At 53.1% G+C, this 23,583-nt stretch overlaps 1 protein-coding gene and 2 long non-coding RNA genes across 3 annotated transcripts; all 3 read right to left on the reverse strand.

Moving 5' to 3' along the window:
• Positions 1 to 7,502: 7,502 nt before the first annotated feature.
• On the reverse strand, positions 7,503 to 16,106 carry ZC3H12A (zinc finger CCCH-type containing 12A). The gene is given in 11 exon segments (XM_030504474.1): positions 7,503 to 9,598; positions 9,601 to 10,502; positions 10,622 to 10,728; positions 11,256 to 11,301; positions 11,304 to 11,333; positions 11,336 to 11,488; positions 12,144 to 12,283; positions 15,344 to 15,603; positions 15,605 to 15,654; positions 15,657 to 15,868; positions 16,025 to 16,106. Coding segments are annotated over 10 exon segments (1,896 nt in total). The 5' UTR covers positions 15,742 to 15,868; positions 16,025 to 16,106; the 3' UTR covers positions 7,503 to 9,475.
• Positions 16,107 to 17,931: 1,825 nt separating this feature from the next.
• LOC115615838 lies at positions 17,932 to 19,485 on the reverse strand. Its single transcript, XR_003994149.1, has 2 exons — positions 18,562 to 19,485; positions 17,932 to 18,474 (listed from the first exon to the last, which is right to left on the reverse strand). It is a non-coding gene; the product is annotated as an uncharacterized LOC115615838 (long non-coding RNA).
• Positions 19,486 to 21,071: 1,586 nt separating this feature from the next.
• LOC115615837 lies at positions 21,072 to 22,543 on the reverse strand. The gene is made up of 4 exons (XR_003994148.1): positions 22,387 to 22,543; positions 22,082 to 22,249; positions 21,498 to 21,643; positions 21,072 to 21,407 (listed from the first exon to the last, which is right to left on the reverse strand). It is a non-coding gene; the product is annotated as an uncharacterized LOC115615837 (long non-coding RNA).
• Between the last annotated feature and the right edge of the window lie 1,040 nt (positions 22,544 to 23,583).

The following is a 23,583-nucleotide window of genomic DNA, read 5'->3' on the forward strand; positions in this document are numbered from 1 at the left end:
TAGTTAAAAATAAATCACAAGCCCTTTGCTTGCAGAAGCAGAGGCCTGAGCAGAGCAAATGAGGAGTGGCCGAGCAGCAACTGTCCTTATGGCCACCAAAGGTAGAGCAGGAGAAGAGCTAATCTCCTGCACAGTCTCGTCACCAAGAGGATTAGGCAGCTACCAAGCCCAAGCAAGCGGCAGAGAGCAGCCACGAGGCAGGAGGAGCAGCGGCTGCTGGGTCCAGGAAGGGTCTGTGCGTGGTGCAGCGCTGGTAAGGGGGCAGAGCTGGGGAGGGGGAGCAGGTTTTCCTGCTGCGCACACATCCCACATCCCATGTGCTGGAATCTCCTCCTGGAAACGCTTGCCTTCCCTTTCACAAGCTGGGCTGGACACCAGCGCGTGGTGCTGCGCTCTGGAGCTCTCCACTCATCCCTGCGGTGCGCAGCGTGGTGGGTGAGCGAGGCAGCAGCTCCTGGGGCATTGGGCCATCACCTCTGCATCTCCTGCTCTGCAGGGCCCCCATGGGCAGGCAGCGCAGCCCAGCAGTGCCGAGGTGGAGGCAGCTCCTTCGCACTGGGTGCCGGTGGCTCCTGTCGCTCTCTGGGATGGCGCTCCGGGGGCTGCAGTGGCTCTGGAGGCTGGCGTGGGTCAGTACTGTGCGGCCCCTTCCCCAACGGCCGGCACATGTTTGTGTTGGCTCCAAAGGTGGTGAGGGCATGGGGTGCATCGCTGTAACGGTGGTGCTGGGGGTTGTGGCCAGTTGGGGGATCGGGACCCTCATCCTTGGGGATTGGCTCTTGGCTCAAGGCACTGTGTGGCTCTGCCCACTAAGAGCCCTGGGGACATTGCACCAGGCAGGTTTGTGCCTGCTGCTCACCATGAACCCACCATCCTCTCCCCAGTACCTGCTGATCTGCTACAAGAGCTGCTGGGACATCGCCTTCCAGGTCGCCGAGGAGGTAACTCCATGGGGAATGCAGAGATCTCCGCTCCCTGGGACCCATCTGAGCCCGGTGACATGGTCTGTTGGGAGGCCCCGTGGCACCAGCAGGGCTGTAGGTCCCCAAGGCACGGCACAGCAGCGTTCCCCACTCACGGTCAGTGCCAGGGCTGTGTGGGTTCAGCAGCCCGTGGACATCAGTCCTTGCTGTCCATGGTGGCTTTCAGCTCGGTGCGGTGCTGCGGTTGAGGCTGGAAAGCGGCAGCGAGGGGAGTGAGGAGGAGGATGAGGACGGGGACTCCACTGCTGCGCTGGAGCCGGGGCAGGCAGGTGGGTTCCCTGGTGCAGGGGGGGTGTCGTGGGGCGCTGGTGGGCGCTGAGCTGCAGTGCCAGGGCGCGGTGATGCCGGCGAGGCCGTGCTGGAGAGGCTGGAGGCGCTGGAGGCCGATGTCCGCTTCCTCTGCACCGAGCTGGGCGCCGAGAAGCTGCTTTGGAGCAGCCGGTTCCTGGAGCTGCTGCGGGAGCAGCAGAGCCTGCGCCAGCGGGTGAGTTCCCTGCAGGACCCCCAGATCCCCCCCCCAAGTTCCTTCTAGCACCCTGGACCCTCACACCCCGTCCCAGCTGCAGGAGCGGCCGCTGCGGTGGGGCAGCGGTGACAGCCCCGAGCTGCCGGGGGACGCAGAGGAGCGGAATGCCAGCGGGAGCAAGGGAGAGAGGCCGGCAGGTAGAGCAGGGGAATGGGGAGCCTGTGGTGGGAGAGGGGGGACCTGCCACCAGCACCAGAGCTGGGGATGGGGCGCTCAGCTCTGCCCATGGGCAGCACGGGGAGCGCTCCAGCTCCATCTGGGCACTGGGAGGTACCTGGCAGGAGGTGGTGCTGTGCTCCTGCACAGCTCCAGCCAGTGCTTCCCTTCTTGCCCTTTTGCTCTGTTAAAGGAGGCCGGTGGCTGGAGCCACCCTGGCAGCGGGGCCCGATCCCGGCCACAACTCCTTGAGGCCAGCGGCTCCATGATGGCCAGGAAACCAAAGTGAAGGTGCGAGCAGGGTGCCAGCGAGACAGGAAGGAGCCGCATGTCCCTCCCTGCCCGGGCAGGATGGCACCGTCCAGCTTCTGTTCCCATGTGTCCCCATATGTGCCTCCATCCCGCAGTGCCAGCCGGGCCCTGCCCGGTCCTGCCTGCTCAGCAGAGCTGCAGCCACTTCCCAGCAGCAGGAACCAGCCCGGAGGCAGCTGAGGGTGAGCTGCTCCCGCAGGGCTGGCTGTGCCCTGGGGTGAGGTGTCTGTGGTGGAACCCAACAAAGAACATCATCCTGATCTGCTGCAACATGTTGGGAGCCTCCAAGAGCAAGGAGTGAGGGCACAGCCAGCTCCCCGTCCCCTTGCACAAGCAGGCGATGGTGGGGCCGCACATGGATTGCAAAACACAAGCGCTGCCCCTTTTACTTCCTTGTTGGCCGGATCAGGCCCCTCCGTCAGCGGCTCCACACTCGTGTCGCAACTCTCGGCCGGCTCCTTGCAACAGCCCATGGTGGGAACAGGCTCTGCTGGGGAGTCCAAGGAACTCTCATCCCTGGAGAAGGGCTCAGCCAGGGATGCTGTGCCATGGGAACGCCATGCTGGAGCAGAGGATGGAGGGGGGAGGTTGGAGATGGGTGCTGAGCCCTCCATAGGTGCCAGAATAGGCTTTGGGCTCCCATGCAAGCTGCAGGAGTGATGGGCCACCCTGTGCCCAAACCCTGGTCTCACCTCTCAGGGAGCTGCTCCCATCCTGCCCTGTCCTCCCGCTCCTCCATTGCTGGCAAATAGAGGTGCCCACTTCCCACTCGGTTGTGTTTGGTGTTTCTTGCTTGGCTGGGATGGCCACAGAGCCCGGTGCTGCTGCTCCCAGGGGAAGGGGCACCCAGAGGAGCTCTTGGTGATCAGGGAGGGGATGAGGCCCCAGCGGTGATTCACTCAGGGAAGTGTTCCCTGCACACGTGAACGTGCTGTGAGCCACCCTCAGCCACCTACACCTTCAGCAGCAGTGTCCCCACAAGTGTCTGGCACTTGGTAACTCCCCAAAAGCAGCAGGTAAAGGGGGAATGAAGCCACTTGCTGGCAAAGGGCCTGTTGCAAAGGCTGTAGCTGCCCCTAAGAGACAGCAGCCACTTTGGTTTTGTTGCCAGCCCCAGGCAGACTCATCTGATGCTGTTTGACACTACGGAGCTGCTGCCATGACCCTGAGGCTGCTGCTGCCCTGCAGAGCACATGGAAACCATCCCCACAGCCCTGAGCGCAGCCTCAGTGGCCATCCCAGGGAGCTGGCTGGATACAGGGACTAGGGACAAGCTCCTCAGCGAGCAGGGATGGTTCCTCCCAACGTGCCCGTGCAGCACCCAGCACCATCAGGGAACTGATGCAATGCAAATAGCAGCAGCCTGACTCATCCTGCACCGACCTGGCTCCTGCCAGGTGCTGGAGGTGGGACAGCCCCGTGCTTAGAAGCACCAAAATAAATAAACCAGGACCTGCAAATGAGACACTGGTGGGACTCTGCAGCAGCAAACCCCCGGCCCCAGATGGGCCATCCCCTGTCCTGCAATGACCACAGAGCATCCAGAAGACCTGGGGCCACCAGGCAGCAGCTTTGCAGCGATGTGACAAGGCCCCAGCCCTGCTGCAGCCGCATCTCCTCTCTCCCCCATGGGGCTGTGCTGGGAACCCCCTGCCAGCCCCGCTCTGCTCAGCCACTGCCATAGCAGGGGTGAGGAGGCGCAGGGGGATCTCAAGCAGCATTAACTGCATTGACCAGCTCTTCCTCCCCCCCGAGCAGCCCTGTGTGTGGGCAGCTCCTGCTGCAGCACCCTCGCCACATCACCCAGTGAGGCAATCGCTGCCTCCCCGCCTGTGGAAACCTTTCCCCCAGGCCAACACACCATGCAAATCCTCCTGACCTATTGCTCAACCAGCTGCTGTATCTACTCCAGCACATTTGTGCAATGCAGGGCTATGGGGAAGCTGCTTCCCACTGCTGGCTTTGCCAGGAGGGCTGAGCTGGCTGCTGCTCCCCAAGCCACTGCACTGAGGGGTTTATCCTGCTCTGGGAGAAGATGAGACAGAGAAAGCGTTCCTGCTGCCCTGGAGCAACTCCTTCAGGAGAAGCTTTCCACAGGCAAACCCTGGCCTGAAGGAGCACAGGGGTATTCAGGGGCTAAACCTCAAAGCATTGAGGAGCGCTGGTGAGAGGTGAAATGAAAAATGCATGGCTGGAGGGTGAGCACTGATGCACTCTGCATCCCAGCCTCCTGCCTCCGCCTGCTTTCATAGAATCCCAGAATAGTTTGAGTTGAAGGGACTTTAAAGCTCATCCAGTTCCAACCCCCTGCCACGGGCAGGGACACCTTCCACTAGAGCAGGTTGCTCCAAGCCCCTGTGTCCAACCTGGCCTTGAACACTGCCAGGGATGGGGCAGCCACAGCTTCTCTGGGCACCCTGTGCCAGCGCCTCAGCACCCTCACAGGGAAGAGCTTTTGCCTCAGAGCTCATCTCAATCTCCCCTCTGGCAGGTTAAAGCCATTCCCCTTGTCCTGTCCTCACAGGCTCTTTCCTTCCCTCCAACAGGACCCTCTCCAGCTGTAACACCTTTCTGCTCACTTCGGGTCAACGTTTCCTCCGCTGCATTACTCACTTCCTCCGTTTGTCTTACAGCAAGTCTGTGCCTCTGAAACACCCAGTGCAGAGCTGCTGCCGTGCTCGGGACACCTCTTCCTTTCTGCAGGGAGAGAACCAGCCCTGCAGCCTCAGAGCTGGCTTTGATGCTGAACCTGCTGCCTTGTAAGGTGGCATCATCACACCGCACATGATACCACACACACACACTGTGCCTCCATCACACAGCACCCCTTTTCCCAAGGCCTGTGCAGGAGCCTTGGGTCAGATCCTTGCCTCTGGAAACACTTTGAAACTTTAGTCAAGCTGGCCACATCCTGGCAATCCCCCATGGAGGGAACCGGATGGGTTCAAATGGAAGCTGAGGGAGCAAGAAGGGCACAAGCAGAGCCTGGAGAGCCGGCTGGGGCCCCATGGACACTGGGTACCTGATTCCCTATGGGCTGGGGGCTGCATCCGCTGCCCAGGACCCTTCCTGGGTCACTGCCTGACCCAGGGGAAGGCAAGAGGAGCATCCAGCAGCCTCTGACCTCTGCCACAGCAAAGCTTCCCATTTCTTCCTTCCTATTTTGGAGTATTGCTTTAAACACCACCAGTCCAGCTACCCTGCAGCACTGCGGCTGGGCTCTTCCCCTGCCTCTTTGCCCTTTCTTTGTGCAGTGGGAGCAAAGCCTTTCCTTTGATGAGCTCTAATTACCTTTCCCATCTATTTCTGGCACAACTGGGAAGCTAAAGAGGAGACTCTTCTTCTCTAGCCCCAAAACACACGGGTGGACCCCTCATTCCTCTTTACAAGCACCTTCACTCAGCCTCCTCACTTTCACATCCAAGTTTTTCCTACCCAAACCCTCCTTCCTCGGTTCCCTTTACGCTGTCTCATGCTTTGTGGGGATGCAGCCACAGCAATCCCCTCATGCTGAGAGCAGGAAGCAACACACGACAAGTGAGAATGATGTGACCACTCCAACAACTTGGCTTGGAAGGGAAGAGCTATGGACAGGCTCACCAGACTTGGAGAGCTCAGTGCCATTCAGCCAGTTCCCCTTAGCCCCACTGCCCAACAGGAACAGCCTTAGATCATCCCAGGAATTCTCCTTCTCTTTCCCAAAGTTGTGCCCTAACGTTTTTCAGGAGCTTTCTGCCCCCCAGCTCCTCCTTTCAAAGAGAACAGCAGCAATTCCTCACCCTGTTGGGGTAGGAAAAGCTGCTCAGAGGAGGCAGCCTCGGGGCTCAGCACAAGGCTGACAGGATGGAGACAGGGCAAGCTTGCTGAAGTACAGGAAGCTTTCAGCAGGGTGCCTGTGTGTGACCTCCTTAAACTTTAAAGAGATCAGTGAACTGAGAGGAAGATCTAACCTATTTTAGATGGATAAGAAACACAATGCAAGTGCACAGCAGTTATGACAGGTCCTCCCCATCGATGCGCCCCGAGGAAGCGGTAAGCCACAGGCTGCGTCGTGAAAACTCCACAATAACAGTGGGCAGGGTGGCAGCTCCTCTGACTCAGTGCAGGGGGGAAAACACCCATCAGCGATGGCTCTGAGCAGCATTCCCCCGGGCACCACAGCCAAGAGGTCCACCAGGATGCCTGGCACATGGGAAAGTGGTACTTACTTACACTCAGAGAGGATGCTCCAGTTCACTCATGCAGAAGCCTTGGGTGGGAGAATGAGCGCTTGGAACTGGATCTCAGCTGGGGTTTCTGGGTGCGTGGCAGCACAAACAGCAGCAGTTTGCGGGAATAGTTTTGGTTTGTGTTAGGGACCGACCCTCCCAAATTGCTCCATGTGCCAACAAGACTGTCACTGCGATAGAAAAGGGCTGTTAACATCATAACCAAATCAATCACCACCACCTCTTCCTCTCCTGCACAGCTTCCTTTAGTTGTGTTGGTTCAGCTTTGACAGAAGTAAAGATTCCCTCCACCCCTTCCAAAACTCTCTCTTCAGGTACTTTACAGGCAGATCAGCCTTAAAACCCTGCAGCACTTTTCAGCTGCAGGCCCAACTATGAACACAAGAGTCTTCACCCAGTTAAAAGGTCTCATGGGGTCCACAACAACCCTTGATCCCCTCCCCACCAAGACCCTCCCCATCATACCTGCACAGAGCCACACAAGCCCTTGTCCCTTCAGGTGACATCCTCAGGAGGGTTCCTCTCCCACAGCCAGTAAATGACCTTTCAAGACTGTGAGGTTTCAGGTTTGGGTTTTGAAGCAAAGCACTATCTCCAGGAGCTTTGTTTGTGATTAACTAGAAAGGGTCATTGCCCTGTATTAAATTAAAAGCAGACATTTGAATAAAGACCATAAAGTTACTCAGCAGGTCAGGGAAGAACACGCTGTACTGCAGGACAGCAGATGGGAGGGGAAGATTCTTACACAGGAATGTGAGCATTGATAAGTCCTACTGCATTTCCTCCCCAGTTCATAACAAAGCTTTAGAGCAAAGTCTTGACATGTTGGTGTATTATCATGCTCAACATCTGGCACAGATGTGCTTTATAACTGGATAAAACATGGCTTTATTTCCAGGCTGCACTGTGGAATTGCCCATTGGAACTCAAGCACAGCCCATAGGATTTATGCCAAAATAATCAGTATTATTCCTGAGACACCCAGCACCACTGAGGCTCTCATAGTGGAACATGCCAGCTACACCTCCGCTGTGCAGTGAGCCAACTTCAGCAACGCCAAGTGAACAGTGGACACTGGACATGCTGTGATCTGCTACAGCAGTTTGGAGCTTTGATTTTTGGCTCTGTGACACTGCATCAGTCAACAAGCCTGTCAATACATCCAGCCATCAGACTGCGTATGGAGACCCAAGACTGTCAGAGGAACCCCAGGGAGGAAGGCTGATTCCCTGACTTCCCTGGAACGCCAGCCAAAACGTTGACTGGTCTTTCAAAAAGCCACCAGAGACCAAATCATTCAACTCAGCAGTTTTTATTTATATAACACACGTTCTTGCTTTGCCATGGCTTTCAGCCGGCTGCCTCCATTCAGTACATGAGCTATATACTGCATAATGCTACAGAGAGGTCAGTAAAATGTCAGCTTGTGAGTATAAAATGTTAATCTTCTGATTGCAAGAGAAGAAGCATGTATCAGCATTCCACCAGAACACCAAACCCCACCACGCCAAGTAACACAATGGCTGAGTCGAGACTATTCTAATTAAAACCAGCCTCAAGCAGCAAGCTGCTGGACAATAACATTAAAAAACCATTTTTCCTGTAATTTACAAATATGCAAAGTCTCAGGTTACTTAAAATTAAGAAGCATTTTGCTTACTAACATGAAACATTACTCATCTGTAATGTATCATAATTCACCAGGTATACAGGTTTCTGTGTCCCTGTGGTTTTTATGGCACATGGTGCCAGTCTGGGTAGGTCACTCCTTGGACAGTCAGAGGGAAGAACAGTGATTGATAGAGAAAGCTATTCCTGAAGAGGGTTCTCCAACAGCTGTATCCTGCTCTCCCCATCATGACCTGCCACTCAACGACCTGGGTTTCACCACAAGCTGGACGTATTTAAAAACACATAACAAAAACCACACAGATACAATGTGTATCAACAAATCAACTGCTTCTGGCCTGCAAGTGCAAGAAACACCTTTGCATTCTAAGCACAGTGAAATTCCAGGACCAGAACCAATTACTACAGCAATTGGTTTTGCATCTTTAAAATCTGTTACAGTATCTACAGTAAAAAAAACCAAAACATCTTGCAGAGTAAAAGGGAATGAAAGGGGAACAGTCTTACCAAGTAAGCCTCATTCTACGTTTTTGGATGCCGCTATAGTTTGACAAAGCTGAAGGGGACAGGAGAACATTAGTAAGAAGATGAAGCAACAGCTTTACAGAGGGGAAAAATATTAAGGAATCCTCCAGAATAGCACTGGCAGCAGTCCAGACATGACTACAGCTGTTTTACTGGGTGCTCAAAGCTATTGCTGTCTGAAGACACAAGGCACAACATCATAAATCCTCCCTGTCAGTGTTGTACAGAGATAGCCTAAGACACGTTACCAGGCAAGGCCAGCGTTGCAGAGCAGCATCTACAGCGTGGTCATCCACGTGCCCTGACAACTGCATGTCCCAGCTCTGGAGCAGTGTCAGGCCTCTCGTCCTGAGGAAGGGCTGCACTCCCAGCTCTGTTTCCTGGGAGCTGAGCAGCTTGCTAAGCACTTGTGGTACATCTTGGAGAACTGCGTCATCTCAGGAAGGTCAGCTTCAGTGGGAGGGGTATGGAAAGCATCCTCAAAGAAGTGCACCAATAAAGCCAAATTAGAGTCAGCCAAACCTAGCTCCGTACTAGATATAATCCAACATTTCCCACAGATCTGCATGGAAGGATTTAGTAAAGAGGCTTAGTTAAGAGCTAAGAACAGCCTTGACAATGCATTTCAATCTTCACAAACAAGCCTCATGCCACTGCAAAGGTAGCAGCCCAGATCTTTCACAAGCCCCCCCAAGTCCTCCCTCTGCATGCCTGACAATGCACTAAACCATCCCAAAACTGAAGCCAATGGGAGGAGTAAGGTCACATTCAGTTTCTGAACAACTGCAGGAATTGAGGGTGGGCCTAACTCACCATGCAACCCCCAAAGGAAAAAGCCTGCTCTGAGGTTGCAGCCTCTTCTGTTCAACACCCAGAGCCTCTTCGACAGCCCCTGGGGAAGATGAGACCTTAAGGTGCTCTCACCCAAGAGGGGCACACTGTTGTATCTAGACCAGAATTTGCTGTGAGCATACTACAACCTGGTATCCAGCCTCCAACTAGAGCCTGGTACTTCCAAGGAGTAAGAAGGAGCCCTCAGAAGGCAGCTATGGCAGCTATAGAGTGCAACACTGCCCTTCAAGCTTTTCACATGCCTGGCTGCCCTCAGCATCACCTCATATACCTGGATTCTGAGACTTGTACGTGAGTATCTCTGCAGCGAGCCTTTGGGGATCCAGAAGCCGAGGGAAACGGCTCATCACAGCATCAACTAAATGGGGATGGAATATGCCACAGCAGCTTGACATGCCACATTGGCCCGTTCCTCTGCAAACTGGTCAGGCACAGCCCACTGGCAGGACTCCCCATACGCCGGCCTGGGGCTCTCTGCACAGAGCGAGGATCATCGCACACTGGAAGATCTCACTTGAGGAGGAGGCATCTGGTATGGTTCAGACCAGTACTCACGAGAATGAGGTGGAGGGGTGTTATACTCACTGGGCAGACTGTATTGCCCAGCATTAGCTGGGTGTACAGGTACTCCATAGCCTGAGAAAGAGTGAGGTGGTCCTGAGTGAGATATCTCAGGGCTATACTGCAAGAAGCTAGCACCAGAGGAAGAAGATTTGTGGGAACCATGCTTGTAAGAGACCAGACCATTTTGCTCTAAGCTGGGAGAATGTGGGTAGACGGATCTCTGCCTACCGCAGGTGCAGACTGCCACCTGATCAGCATGGGAATGATCACAGTGACTGGTAGATCTGTAAGGCCACATGTCAGACAGTTGGTTCTCCAGAGACCCAATGCCTGAGTCGAGATGCTCCTGAGAGATATAAGTCAGAGAGTCCATATGAGGCTGCTGGTACCTGTCAGAGGACCTGTGGCTCCCACTGTTAGGGGGGACACTGCCTGACACACAGCCTTTGACCTGAAGTGTAACATCACTGGCCTTTGCTTTGTGGGTCAAGCTTTTCCTCTCTGCAGAGACCTTCTGCAAAGAGCTTTTATCATTCTCGGAGGGCACAGAGCACAAGAGCTCTGCCTGGGAACCTCTTTTGCCCTTTTTCTCCTCCTTGGCACTGGTACTTCTGGTAGGAGACAACCTTGCATTGGCTCGGAGTTCATCAGCTAATGAGCGCTGGGGCTGATTGATCCTTTCAGGGTGGTAGAATTTACACTTAATTCCATAAGTGCATTTCTTCCCTGCAAGGAAAGGCAGAGCATGGAATGAGCACGGCATGACCTGCTGAATTCTACTAATAGATGTATGAATTACACTTGCACAGACACCTCAGCCTTCATGTTTAGAAGGCAGGTCTTACCATAAGGGCACTGTTGTTTCTTGTGTTCTGGCACCACAGGTTTCTTTCTGAGAAAGTTATCCAGGCTGGGGCCGTGGCGCCCTAAGGGATCATCTGGAGGCATAAACCTAAAGGAAAATAAATCTCAATCACGAGAAGTTTGCTTTCTTAGGTCAGGGTGTTATTTCTTCTTGAAGTCTCCCATTCATTGAAGATTAAACTAAAAAACCCTATCTGAGCTCAAGAAGCTTTCCCAATTCACTGCAGAGAGAACCCTCCTGTCACCAGGTAAAGACCAACATGAAATGCTTCACTGCAGGCACGGGAAAGGTTCTGTGCTCTGTTGCTGATCAGAAATAGTACTTGCTGCTGGACCTGCTAATGATTGTCCTGTGAGGAAATTGAGCCTTGAAGCTCTCCTTGGAGCTCCACTACAGCAGAGCTCCTAGCTCTAAGCTATGAAGAGCTATTGAGACGACTCCAATTTCTTATGCCTTTGTGCCTCATCGCAGTTGGGCAATTCTTCCCACCACACTTCCTTCTACAATTCTGTACCAGCATTTTGTTCTTTTCATACATCACTTGCTATTGCTTCATTAAAACAAGACAGCTCACACAGATCTTATGTAAAAGCAAAGGAAGAACGGGAACATACTTGTCATTAACAAAGGAATACATCAGCAGACGCTCCTCAATGAATTCTTCCACTCAGGACGCTCGTTCTGCAGGTCCGATAAGTATCGTTCGAAACCACCAATGCCATCAGACTCATGTGCAGTTTCACAATGAATCGATCGTCATAACAGACAACACGTTTGCCTCCAACCCTCCTGGAAGGAGTGAAGACCAGAATTTTCTTCTTTTCAAGGTCACGGAGAATGTATTGGTCTAGAACCAAACACAACTGTGGAACACACGTGCACAGCCCAAAGGCGTTTGCACAGATAAGTACATGATAATAAACGACAGAATTCATGGAAAGTCATTCCACCTCTCCACAAGCCAGCCCGTATGCTCATCTCTTTTCTTATACCATCCATCAGGCTATCAGAGGTGGACTCCTACCCCAGTGCCTGCATGGCACCCGCAAACACTCGGAGCACACCACAGAGGCTGCTGTAACACAGTCACTCCCATCCAACAAAATCCTTAGATGCAAAGTTGCAATATGCATTTCAGAGTGGCAGGCTCCTATCTTTTGTAGTGCCATATTCCAGGCATAGATTTTGTGAGTAAAGTTACTTGGAGATCTCAGCTGTCTGCAAGTTCAGAGCAAACTCCCTCAATATGAGTAATTCTGACTGAACTCCCAGCAAGCTTTAACTTTTAGCATGCAGAAATTCTGTCCAGGCTACAGCGTCAAGTATGTTACAGTCAAATACTCACTTTGTGGAGAAGTTAATGACTAATTCTCACTGGTCAGCAGCTTACTAGATCTCTTCCTACTCAGATCTTCCATTCCTAAGTTAATTACTAACTAGAACTCATTAAGTGACAAAGCAGTAAGCCTGCAAAGCCACTTTTGGTTTTCATATTTCCACACCTGTTATAAGCACATCTGGTCGTGGCTGCTCCTTCCTCCAAGATGGCACAAAGACCGTAATATCCTTGTGTCCCCTGTCCCAAAACCACTGGACAGCCAGAAGGATACCTCGGCAGGAGAACACCTCTTTATTTCCATGGCTGCAAAGAAGAAAAGTCAGAATCTCAATATTCAGGATATGTAGGCAGGCAACACACTAAGCAAACAGATCCAGCAACTCAGACAACCTCTAGTGAAGAAGCATTAGGAGCAGCACAATCAGTATTTGTTACTCATCTTGTGTAAACAGCATCAGCAGCTCAGAATGACTGTTCCTTTCAGCACCTCAGGACCAAGAAATACCCAAATCCTCGCTGGGAGGGAGAAAGCAGCTGTAATTGTTGCAGCTGCTGAAACAGAACCTTTGCTTTAACTCTGGACTCTAGATCTTTATTTTTAGCCCCGAGTACAATGTGATCTTCAACACTCTTTGTCCTATTCTGCCAGCGGCTAATTTCTGCCAGTGTAAACTGTACCCTCACCAGGGGTTTTGCTTGTAAAGTTATTCTGATAACTTGAGGAAAAAAGACATTTTATACACTCTTACATCAAGAAGATCAGCACTTAAAGATGCTTCTTTATTCTAGTATGGCCCCAAATCAGTTACAAACGCAGTATTTGCACAAAACTAACATCTGTTAAGAGGATCAGCACTGAATGTCTTAACAGCACTCACCAGCTTCGGAACAAAGTTTGACGACAGCATCAGAAGCTATGTAGCAATGCAAAAAGCTACTACTTAGTTATTTATTAGGCCATATCAATAGTTTCCAGAACTTCTAAGAGGAAACTACAGCTCCTGTTTTACAAGTGCTAGTATTTACAGCGTAATCAGCTCTTTTGCTGATAATGGTTCTGGCAAGCTTTCAACATTTCTGTATTACAGCCCTGTATTACGTTCTGGGGATCTAACAGCCTGTGTTTCACGATAACACCCTGGTAAGATGTACTATACTGAAGATAACTGGTCTCATAATTCAGTAAGATTTCCTCACCTGGGCACTATTCCTGCCCTGAGTTTTACTCTTCCCATCTACACTCCAATAGCATTTCAATTCCCACCACCATGTAGCACATGAGTGAACTCCTCCACAGAGTGATTACCAAAGAACCTACACCCCAGCAGAGGCATTGCTAAGATCTATTCCATAGTACCACCAGAAAGAAACTTGACTTCTCCTGTCCTCACCCTTCTCAGAAACTATCAGGAAAATCAGAGAGTTGTAGAGTTTTTAAAGTAAGTATGTTGGTACTTTTAGCAACAAAACTAACACCTAAAGAGATACCCAATATACATTCAGAATCCCAAGCTACAGAAAGGCTGACATTAACAATCAGAACAAAGATGCTCTAAAAAGTTTCTCCAGCGTCAGACTCGTTTTGCTACAGGTAGCTGGACACAGGTTACTATGATCTTTCAGAGATAAATGCAAAAAGCAGATGTTTTTCTTTGAGTCCCTGCTACCGACCTCACATCTACAGAAGGCAGCTAATTGGGCTCATCTGATCTGGCAGCAGCCAAGAAAAAATTCCCTTAGAAGGAAGTAAAAGCTAATTTCCACTATGATTTGCATATGTTTGTCAAGAGCTGTTCAGGGAGGCCGCTGTACACACTGCAAATGAATCAGCAGGGAACATCACACCATCAATACAGGAAGTTTCAGAATGGAATTCCCCTTCTAGCAAATTGCTTAAAAAAGCCAGACTGCTTTTCTCATGCCGGGCTCTGTCTTATCGGCAGCATTACTGCCGCCTGGCCTGCCCTGAGTCACATCTGCTGTGATCTCTGCTCTGCTTTTTGGGATAACTTTCATGGGTAAGGGGCTCTGCATCCGAAACCCACAACCAATTCCGTTGCTTAAGCACTTCTCCAAGGTAAACCTCACTGCAGGAGTCACTCTATTAGCCCAGGTCTCACAATGGGCCATTCTCCTCAAGTGAGTGCACAGCTGCCGGAGAGCCACAGGAAAAGGGCTGAGCTCTCCTGTATGCGCCCAGGTCACACCTTTTACTCTCTAACCTCACTCCATTGCCACCAGAATTCCTCACTTCCCCTGGGACTTGCAGGCCATTTGTTGCTTGCACAGGCAGACCAAAACCCATCTTTTCTCGGTCCTATTCTCAGAACTGTCAACCACAGCGCAGAGAAAACCACACCTGCAAGCAAACCTCCACTCAGCACTTTCACCTTAAGACAAAAGCTACAGGAATCCAGAGCACCTCTGTGTGAGTACAGACTTATGTGTTAATTAAAAAGTCTCTGTACACAAACAGATGCTACAAGACCTATTAAGCTAAAAGGCAGTGAAGGAGGCTTGCTTTTGAACTGCAACAGCAGAGCCCAATTCAGAAACCTGGTGCATTAAACTAACAGAGCCCAGACCCCCTGTGTAGAGGTGGGGAGCACGGCATCAGGGGTTGAAGTAAGGGCAAGCAATGCTCGCCATCATGGCCAAGGAGAGCAGGCAGACATCAAGCCAGTAAGCATTCAGCTCATGGGTGCTCCATGGATATTAGGGCTCCTGCATTCCAACCAAAGCAGCTCCACAGGCTGCCTCTGGTCACAGTGCCCAACAGGACCTGTGCCATCAGCACCTACGATGCTGAGGATGACTTGCAGCCCTGGACAGGCTGGAGTGCCCCTTCACCATCTTACCTGTTCTCTACACTGTACAGAAGTTCAGCCAAACTACAAGAGTCACAATTTGGAGACTGGTCTCCAATGCAGGAGAACAGCTCTATATTACAGAGCCTTCAACCTAATTAACCCTGTAATTATTATTGAGCAACTTCCTGCTACTGAAACTTACATAAAGCCATTAGGTAAGAGGACAATGTATCTTCAGTTATCCTCCTCTAAGCCGGGACACAGGAGGAAATGTCTTTATTTCCCACGAAGCGTGCCTGCTCTCTCAGAACCCTGTGACCCACTGGTCATGGGCCAGCAGAGACCATGTGCAGGAGAGGCACAAGGCAGACCTGATGCCCATGTGCATATCAGTGAGGTACCTTGGAAAACATTACCAGAGCATCCCGCAGTAGCTATTTTCAGTGAGTTTTCAGGCTCCAAGCTCTTGGCACACCTCACAACGTTGCAAAACCACCACCCCCATGGAGCACCAACAGCCCCGGAGGCGACCACTATGCCCACCCAAACGCACCTCATGGCCACGTTGCTGCCATCGATAACGATGGGCTTCAGGTTGTCGCTCTCTGTCTCCTCCGGGCTGGCGCCGGGCTCTTCGTCCGCGGCTCCCCCCCGCGGGACCAGCGGGGCCTCCTTGGCCTCCGTGGGGTCTCGGTGTTGTCCCGCTCGGCGGGCCGTGCTTCACCAGCTCCCCAGCACCGTGTTGGTGTCGGCGTCAGACCCCAGCTTCTGCAGCACGACGTGGATCTCCTCCGAGGAGTAACCCAGCTTGCGGGAAGAAATCCACCTTCAGCTGCATCTCGGCGCTGTCGCAGGGCTCCCGCCCGGGCTCCCCGTCTCCTCCGGCGGCTCCGCGCCGGGCAGGCCGCCCGGGCCCAGGCAGCGGCCCTCGCTCGGCTCTCTGCCGCTCATCCTCTCTCCAAGCCGGGACACCGGCGGCCTGGCTGCCGGGAGCGCCTCAGGCCAGCCCGGACGGAGGGAACGCTGCCCGCGCTCATGGCTCCCGCGGGGGACTCCCGGCCTCGGCTCACGCCCCGACCTGCGGCCAAGGCGGGCGTTAGCAGCGGAGCACAGCCCGGCCTCCGCAGGGGTCCCCACCGGGCCCGGGCCAGGCCGCGGCCGCCGCGTGTAAGGCCTGACCGGGGCCCCCCCCACCCTCCGCCCCCGGAGCCGCCCTCCCGCCCCCCTCTCTTACCGGCCTGCCGCCGACGGGCCGCCGCTGCGTCTCCATGGGCCGGAGCAGGGCGGCGGCGGGCCGCCGCTGCTTATACCGGGGCCCGGGCAGCGCCGCGCCAACGCGGAAGGGGAGAGCGCGGCGGGGGCGGAGCAGCGGCCGGCTTCCCCGGTCCGCCCGAGCCCCGCCCGGCCGCGGCCCTGCCGGCGAGACCGCTGCTCCCAGGCCGGGCGGTACCGGACCGGACCGGACCGGGCCGGGCCCCGCCGGGGCCCCGCCGGGCGAGCGGAGGGGGCCCGGAACTCGGCCACCCTTCCCTCCGCTCGGCATCCCCGGTTCCCTCGGGGCCCTCCCTTCGGGATAACCCCGCAGATGTAGAGGCAGGTCCCAGTGCAAACACCTGGCTTGTATGCAAATCGTGTTGCAATGCGGGCAGATTTGCCCCGACAAGCGCGCTCGTTAGGTAAATGCGCCCTCCTGCTTCCCGGTGTCCTCCTGGGACCTCCTCCTTCTTGCTGGAGGATGTGGGGGGCCCTCAGCCCCGCTTCCAGCTGCAGAACCCCTGGTGGGCATCTTCACCCTGGATTAGTGGTCAATGCGATGGAGAAGCTGGTTCCTCAGAGGGTTTTCCAGCTTGTCCTTGGCTGCTGTTATTCCGACATTAAAAACGTTAAAACTCCAGTCCTGGCTGTTTCTTACTCTCCCCGTCCCCATCAGAGGTAGATGTCAAAAGGTAATTGGGTCTCAGAGCTCCAAAACGCCTGCTCAGTGCATCCCAAGAGAGATAGTGCATCCCCTGACCCACATGGAGTGTAAGGTAGTACCAACCCCCTGCCCCTCAGCATGTTAAAGAGCAGGCCCTGGCCTTAGAGCTGTCGGGAAAACATCACTCAGTGCCCATGGAAAGCAGAGGACACCTGTGAGCTGAGGCTGGAAAGGAAGGGAAATGTGATGGAGGGCAGGGGACAGTGGGTTCTATCAGATCCTGCATCACCGAGGGGTTGCTGAAAATGCTGCGGTTTAAGCTGAGCCTAAACTGTAGGCAGCTTTGGGCAGGAACGTGTCAATGCACAGACACAAGCTTTGGGCACATCAGCAATGGTGCTCGGTGTGTGTACATTCTGTATGTGCTGCGCTTCCAGCAGCCGCTCTTGGACACAGCACACGGTGACACTGAAGTCACCCGATGGATGCACGACAGCAGCATCTCCCATCGCGGTGACCTGCCTGGAGGGTGCCCAGGCAGGCTGCGTGCCCCGTGTCCAACACGCAGGAGGCTGGAGCCTCTGACACACTCTGATCCCGATGTGATGCCTGTGGCTGTAATCCAGCCGGCGGAAGCTTATCAACCCTGGCTTTTAGAGCAGATAAGAGCCAACAGGAAGCATCTGTCAACTGCCAGTACCTGTCCCCTGAGTGTTCTGTGAAGCCACCCTTGCAGCCTGTGCGTAACTGCAGGAATTGAACTAACATTTCACAATGTGCAAAAATTTTACATCTCTGACTCCTGATTAATCATTCCTAAACAATTTAATGAAGGTAGTTGCAAATTTGCTTCCCCGAGGCCATGTACCGGAGCCCAGCTTAAGAGCAAGGGAACTCTCCCAGTTACAGGAATACATTTGCATTCATCTTCCTTGTGGTTACCCTGAACAATCATTTTTTCTTGTCTCTGGCCATGTCTGAAACCGCACTGTGTACTCAACAGTAACACACACACAGAGGCTAGATTCAGATCATAGATAATATCCTTAGTCAGTACTTAAGTAGGTGCTTTCCCAACTCTTCTTTCCTTTGGAATCTACTCCTGTCAGCATGAATTTAGCATTGTTTGTGTGCTTTTGCTTCCAGGCTAAAGTCTATTGCACCAAAAAGTATGGCCGCAGATGTGCTTTTTATAGGAAATACCCCAAAGTAAGAGCCACAAAGCTGGATCTCCTCATTTATGCAAAGCAGTGACAGCAACTGCATGCTGCCTGTTTTGGTTTGGTAAGAAGAGAAGCCAAGGTAGAGGGTCTTGGCTTCTCCACCCTAAAAGTCAAAAGGGGTCATGTGCTGGCTGCGTCCCAAAGCTCCCTGCACTTACTTTTGATTTTCATTTTCTTTCCTTTTCACATTTGCAAACTGCTTTGAAGAGAAAGTGCTTCAGCTGCTTGGCATCGCAAGGGCTGCTGCGGAGGCTGCAGCTTCTGAGGATATGAAGATTTCCAGAACAAAGGCTCAGCTAGGATCACTGATGCACCCCTCAGCGAGGCTCCCCACAACCACCTACAAGGCAGGAGGTTTTGCTTCTTCCCTGGGCAAGGGTCCCCTGTGCAGGGAGAGGTGCTGGGTGAGCAGAGCTGTCCTGCAGAGCCACCTCCTCTTCCCGCTGCTGGGAAAGGCTCTTGCAACTTCTCATTCCAAAGCAAGAAATCGGCTCTCACTTAATTGTGATTTGAAAGTGTATTGACCCGTTCCACTGCACAGCCCTGCGGAGGAGGTGTTGCAGTTAAATTCCTTGTGCAAACACGCCTGGAGCGTCTTCAGGGACAGTCCCACGTCTGCTCCACTCTCACCTTGTGCTGTGGGGCTGCTGCCGTAGCACCGTTACGGTGGTTTCTAACTCCTGCTTCCTCCAAACGTGCCCACAGGCCTCTGCCCCGCTCTGCTCCCCCAGGGGGTCAGATCCAGCAGGACTTCTGTGAAACCACTGCCCCAGGAACAGTATCCCACAGAAAACCATCATCGTCGCAGGTCCAGTTGTCCCAGCCTGGGGAATGCTGGAGGAGCTGCAGAACAGACAAGTCTGAGAGGAGGGAAGAAGCCGTATTCAGAGGAGCCTAAACAGCACCAAGTCTGCCAGAGACATGCCAAGAACCTTATCATGGATTTCACAAGGGGTGCTGAGCACCTCTGTGGTGTTTTGCAGAAGTGCTTTCCTACTTGCACACTCTGCTTCTGCATCCAGACCCCCAACAAACCCCCCTTGGTTTTGGGAGGTATCTTGCACAGATGATGGTTTGTGTTCAGTGCTCAGGCCCTCGTATCACCACAATCTGACTGTCCTTCTGTTGGGGTTGGATGGTGGGGATGGACATAGTCCTGGTCCCTGGGCTGAGGCGCTCAGTGGGGCTTGTTGAGGAGGTTGGGCTGTTGGGTAGCTGCATCATCCCCTTTCTGCTGCAGGACAGGCTGTCTGCTGGCACTGCTGGGCTGCCGAGTGCTGCCGTGGCTCCGTCCTGCTGTGAGATATCTGCACCCACAGGAAAGAGGTGGAAATCCCCTCTGCAGCGCACGCATGCACGGTGCCTTTCCTGAGGAGGAACTTGTGAGACTGAGGGTGAGGGGATGGGGAAGGTGAGGTCAGATGGTAGAGCCAGGCTGGGCATTAAGGGCAGCCAGCAGTGTCTCATGGTGCTGGAGGGTTATCTTTCTGAATCAGGGCTTCTAATAAGCAATAAAGAAACAAAAGCATCCGGGGGCAGCAGTGATGGTGAGGTAGCCTGTGACAGCAGGATCCCTATCCCAGGGATGGGCTCAGTCCCTCCCAATCCTCCGTCTCCTTCCACTTCTCTGCTGACTCAGCATAAGCTGTCCTGCAGTCTGCTTCATTGCTCATGAACAAGTCTCATAAATTCCTGACATCACATTGTTTTCTAGGGATTTTTCTAGGTGTTACCACTCCCGTGTCCCAGATTTCAAAGTAAGAGCTCATCCTCTGGCAAAGAAGCCTTTCATCTCCCACTCGTATATTTAACGCAGTCAAAATAGGTGATATTCAAGGATTGTATTATCTGCTGGTGGGGAAGAAGCTGATCATGTGCCACTCCCTTGGGAAGAGATGCCAAATGCTAACCCACCCCAGCCAGGAGCCCTGTCAGCAAAGTGGCTGTGGGCCTGGCTGCCTACCTATGGGAGCACAAGGCAGCTAACTTATGTTTCAAAGTGTGCTAATTAAACCTCATTTATAAATGCCTATCTGGGACCACTTATGTTAATGAAGGACAATTTAAATGGCCTTATCCAGAAGCATTTGGGAGTAAATTAAACTGAATTAAGCCCACTTTAATTTCGAATGAGAGTTCTATGCAGAATTTTAATGCTCTTTAATCCACTTTAGATTTAGTTACTTCAATGTAATTTTCTTGAGAGTCCTGTGTAGACAAGCCCTGAGCCATGAGGGGCAGATCCCTTGAGCTCTCTGCGAGGGGATGGGGCTGCCTTGTGCTCCAGACTGCTTTGGCATCCTAAATCCCTGCTCATCTACGGACTGACCTAATGGTTCATCTCACTGCACCCATCGACATGTGCTCCGGGGTGACGTGAACAACACCAGATAGACTGACTAAATCCTGCCATCACCTGCCATGCAGGGATTCAAGAGGCTGGCAGAGCTGTGCCTGGATTTACTTTTACAGCGAGCAGTATAATTTATTACGCAGTGCTCAGCACATCTAGGAATTAAAGGGAAAAAAACCAAGTGATGATTTATGCCCTTTCTTTGGAAGAGGGTCACCATGCCTCACGAGGAAAGCCAAGCAATAACGCTGGAAGGAAAGCTTAGCAACATCCCTTTATAGCAGTTTGCTTTTATAGCCGCAACCACTCACATTTATGGAGATGCTGACTGAGAGACCATCTGCTTCTCTCGCTGGCCTCAATAAAGACATCTCTGATGGCAGCATCATAGCTGGTTGCCAGAGTAAGAACCCATCAGCTGACGCACGCTCCGGTTTGGAAGCGTGCCCGGCGGAGGCACCAGTGGGAAGGTCACTCCCCTCTTGTGGGAGCTCCGCTCTGGCAAGCACGTCGCCTGGTCCCCAGCCCTGGCGCAACGTGCCACAGTGATTAGAGAGGAGGGGAGGGAGCTGAAGTCTTCTCAGAGAAAAGGGAAGTCGATCAAGAGAGAACTAGAGGAGAAGCCAAACAAGGATTTGCAGAACTGACTGACTCACGTTTTGAGCCTGTGTGCCCGCAGTACTTGTCACATTGCGAGCTCCATCCATGAGTATGGGACTCCTCTGCAGCTGCAGACAAATGCGCTGATTTTTTGCTGAAGTATTCTCTCTTGAACTTATTCCTCGGCTTTTAAGAAGATCCTCATAAGCACTCTTGCAGAGTAACTTACTCCCTGCGTAGCCCAAGGGCTCCTTGAAGAGTAGATGTGTTTCTGAGGCAATCGCTTGCTCTAGAGGAGAGCGCACACTCCCGAGGGACCATGCCAGAGTAATTTATTTGCCTGTCACTGTGCCTGCCTGTCTGCCTGACTAGACACGGCCTTAGGTACTACTCTGAGTAAGCAGCCTTGATCTCTACCTTTGGTCGGAGTGAATGATGGCATTAAGTTTTAGGAGGACAGGTTTATTTCCTCAGTGACAGATGGATCGGGCACACCCTGACTATTTGTTTTCCTCTTGTGCTTCTGTCAAGGAAAAGAGTGATCCTTTCAGTGTCTGGTTTGACTCTAAATTGCTGCTGAGGGTTGAAGTGACAGGGACAGCAGAGTACTTACCTAGACTGTTGCAAGGGCAGCAAGGCGAGTGTGTGAGGCCTTGGCTGAGCAGCCAGGGATGATGATCCTGCGAGGAGCTGTGAAAGGAATCCTCATCCTTCGTGTCTGCCCCACTGCGCAGCTCAGTCTGCATCTCCCAAGGTCATCTGTGAATGCTAAGCTTGCATACCAGTGAGGCACAGACAAACCACAGCACAGCTCCCAAGAAACCCTGTCACCAACCACCCTGGCAGCAAGGAAAGGGCTTGGCTGGGCCTGGGAAAGTGGTTTCCCCGCATCCCTGCACCAAAGCCAGGAAGGATTGGTCCCACTGCCCCTGCCCACGGTGCACCAGTGACTCAGTATCTGCATGATTCCTCCCTGCTGTGATCACTTCAGCCCAGCAGATGCGTTTAGCAGAAGTACACAGAGCATTTGCACTCAAGTAGCACTCTTTCCTTCTTGAAGCAGTGCTCCTGGCTTACTGGATAACCTCAGGTTTACCACAGCAGAGTCAAAGCAGAGAAAAGCTACAGACTCAACTAATAAATAATGATGGGGAAACCCAAGCAGTTACGCAAGTGCCTGTGACAGCAGCTATTTACTGTTTCACTAAGCTCTTCCCAGTCATAGCCCCTCTGCCGGAAAATGTCAGCTCTCCCCTTGTCCAGGAACATCCCTGTCTGCTCAGCCCAGGGTTTGTTCAGATGCAGCATCTGTAGCCACGGATTTGCTGTACTCTGACATGCCCGGGAGCGTTTTCTACTTCAGAGCTAAAAGAGTAATAGAAGATGAACAAACATTTCAAGGTATTAACATAAGATGTTTAAATAGACAAGCACAGAATATTTTATCCCACCCAGAGCAATGTGAAGAGCATGGGGATTTATGCCTGTTGCTGATCAAATACCTCTTGAGAAGTCACGTCCATCTGGGAAGCAGTTTTTCGTCTAAGGAACTGAAAGCAGAGGACACACAAGCGAGGGAGCAGCAGAGCCGGGAGATCTCTTGCTCTTCCCCTCCAGGGACGGAGGCAGGAGATGGGGGCAGGAGATGCAGAGCTCGCCACCGTGCCTACACTATGGGCATCAGAGGGGATACAGCACAATTACACCTCCGGAGCCCTGCACATGTTGGGGCAGGGGACAAAGCTTCCCAAATCACCCAGGGCTGAGATCCCTGCGGGTCCCCAGGGAGAGCCTCATGGCATCATATCCATCATGTGCTTCCAGCATGCGGGCGCGTGGTGACATTGGGACCCAGCTCAGCACACGGGTTGGGAGCGAGCCAGGTCAGCAGGGCTGGCTGTCATGGCTCATAGCTCTTAGTCATCTGTAGGCATGTCTCAGGGATGAATGGAGACATGTAGCAGAACCCAGAAGTGTCAAACGCTTCGTGAGCAGAGGGACACACATCCCCACGCTGTCTGCTCCGTGGTTTGCTGCTGCGTTGCCAGCCCTGAGAGCAGGAACTTCTCCCTGAGTCACAGGAACGTGCTCTCACCCGGCAGCTCTCGGTGCCTGCAGCAGGAGGGAGCAGCAGAGGGGCAGCAGCCATCCAGCTCCCCCAGGCAAGGGTACTGGTGCCAGCAGCAGCTCTCCAACAGTCTGTCCCGAGCTGCTGCACATGCTGATGGTGCCGTCGTGCAACCGAAATCATAATCATAGAATCAGACTGGTTTGGGTTGGAAGGGAGGTTAAAGCTCATCCAGTTCCAACCCCCTGCCACAGGCAGGGACACCTTCCACTAGAGCAGGTTGCTCCAAGCCCCTGTGTCCAACCTGGCCTTGAACACTGCCAGGGATGGGGCAGCCACAGCTTCTCTGGGCACCCTGTGCCAGCGCCTCAGCACCCTCACAGGGAAGAGCTTCTGCCCCAGAGCTCATCTCAATCTCCCCTCATGCTGTCCATCTGGGAATAAATTCCAAGTGTTCCCAGGCTGGAGCATCTGCTCTGGGCACCCAGGAGGTCAGGGAACGACTTGAGATGTCCTTCCAAGCCCTACTGAAGCCTACAAACCCAAGGGGTTAGCTCCTCAACAGCATCTTTGGAACCTGTGGTGCTAAGCGGGCTCATCGCGAACCCCTCACACAGGGCTGGGTTTCCCC

Source organism: Strigops habroptila, chromosome 12 (assembly GCF_004027225.2).
Source record: "Strigops habroptila isolate Jane chromosome 12, bStrHab1.2.pri, whole genome shotgun sequence".
NCBI classification, from domain to species: domain Eukaryota; kingdom Metazoa; phylum Chordata; class Aves; order Psittaciformes; family Psittacidae; genus Strigops; species Strigops habroptila.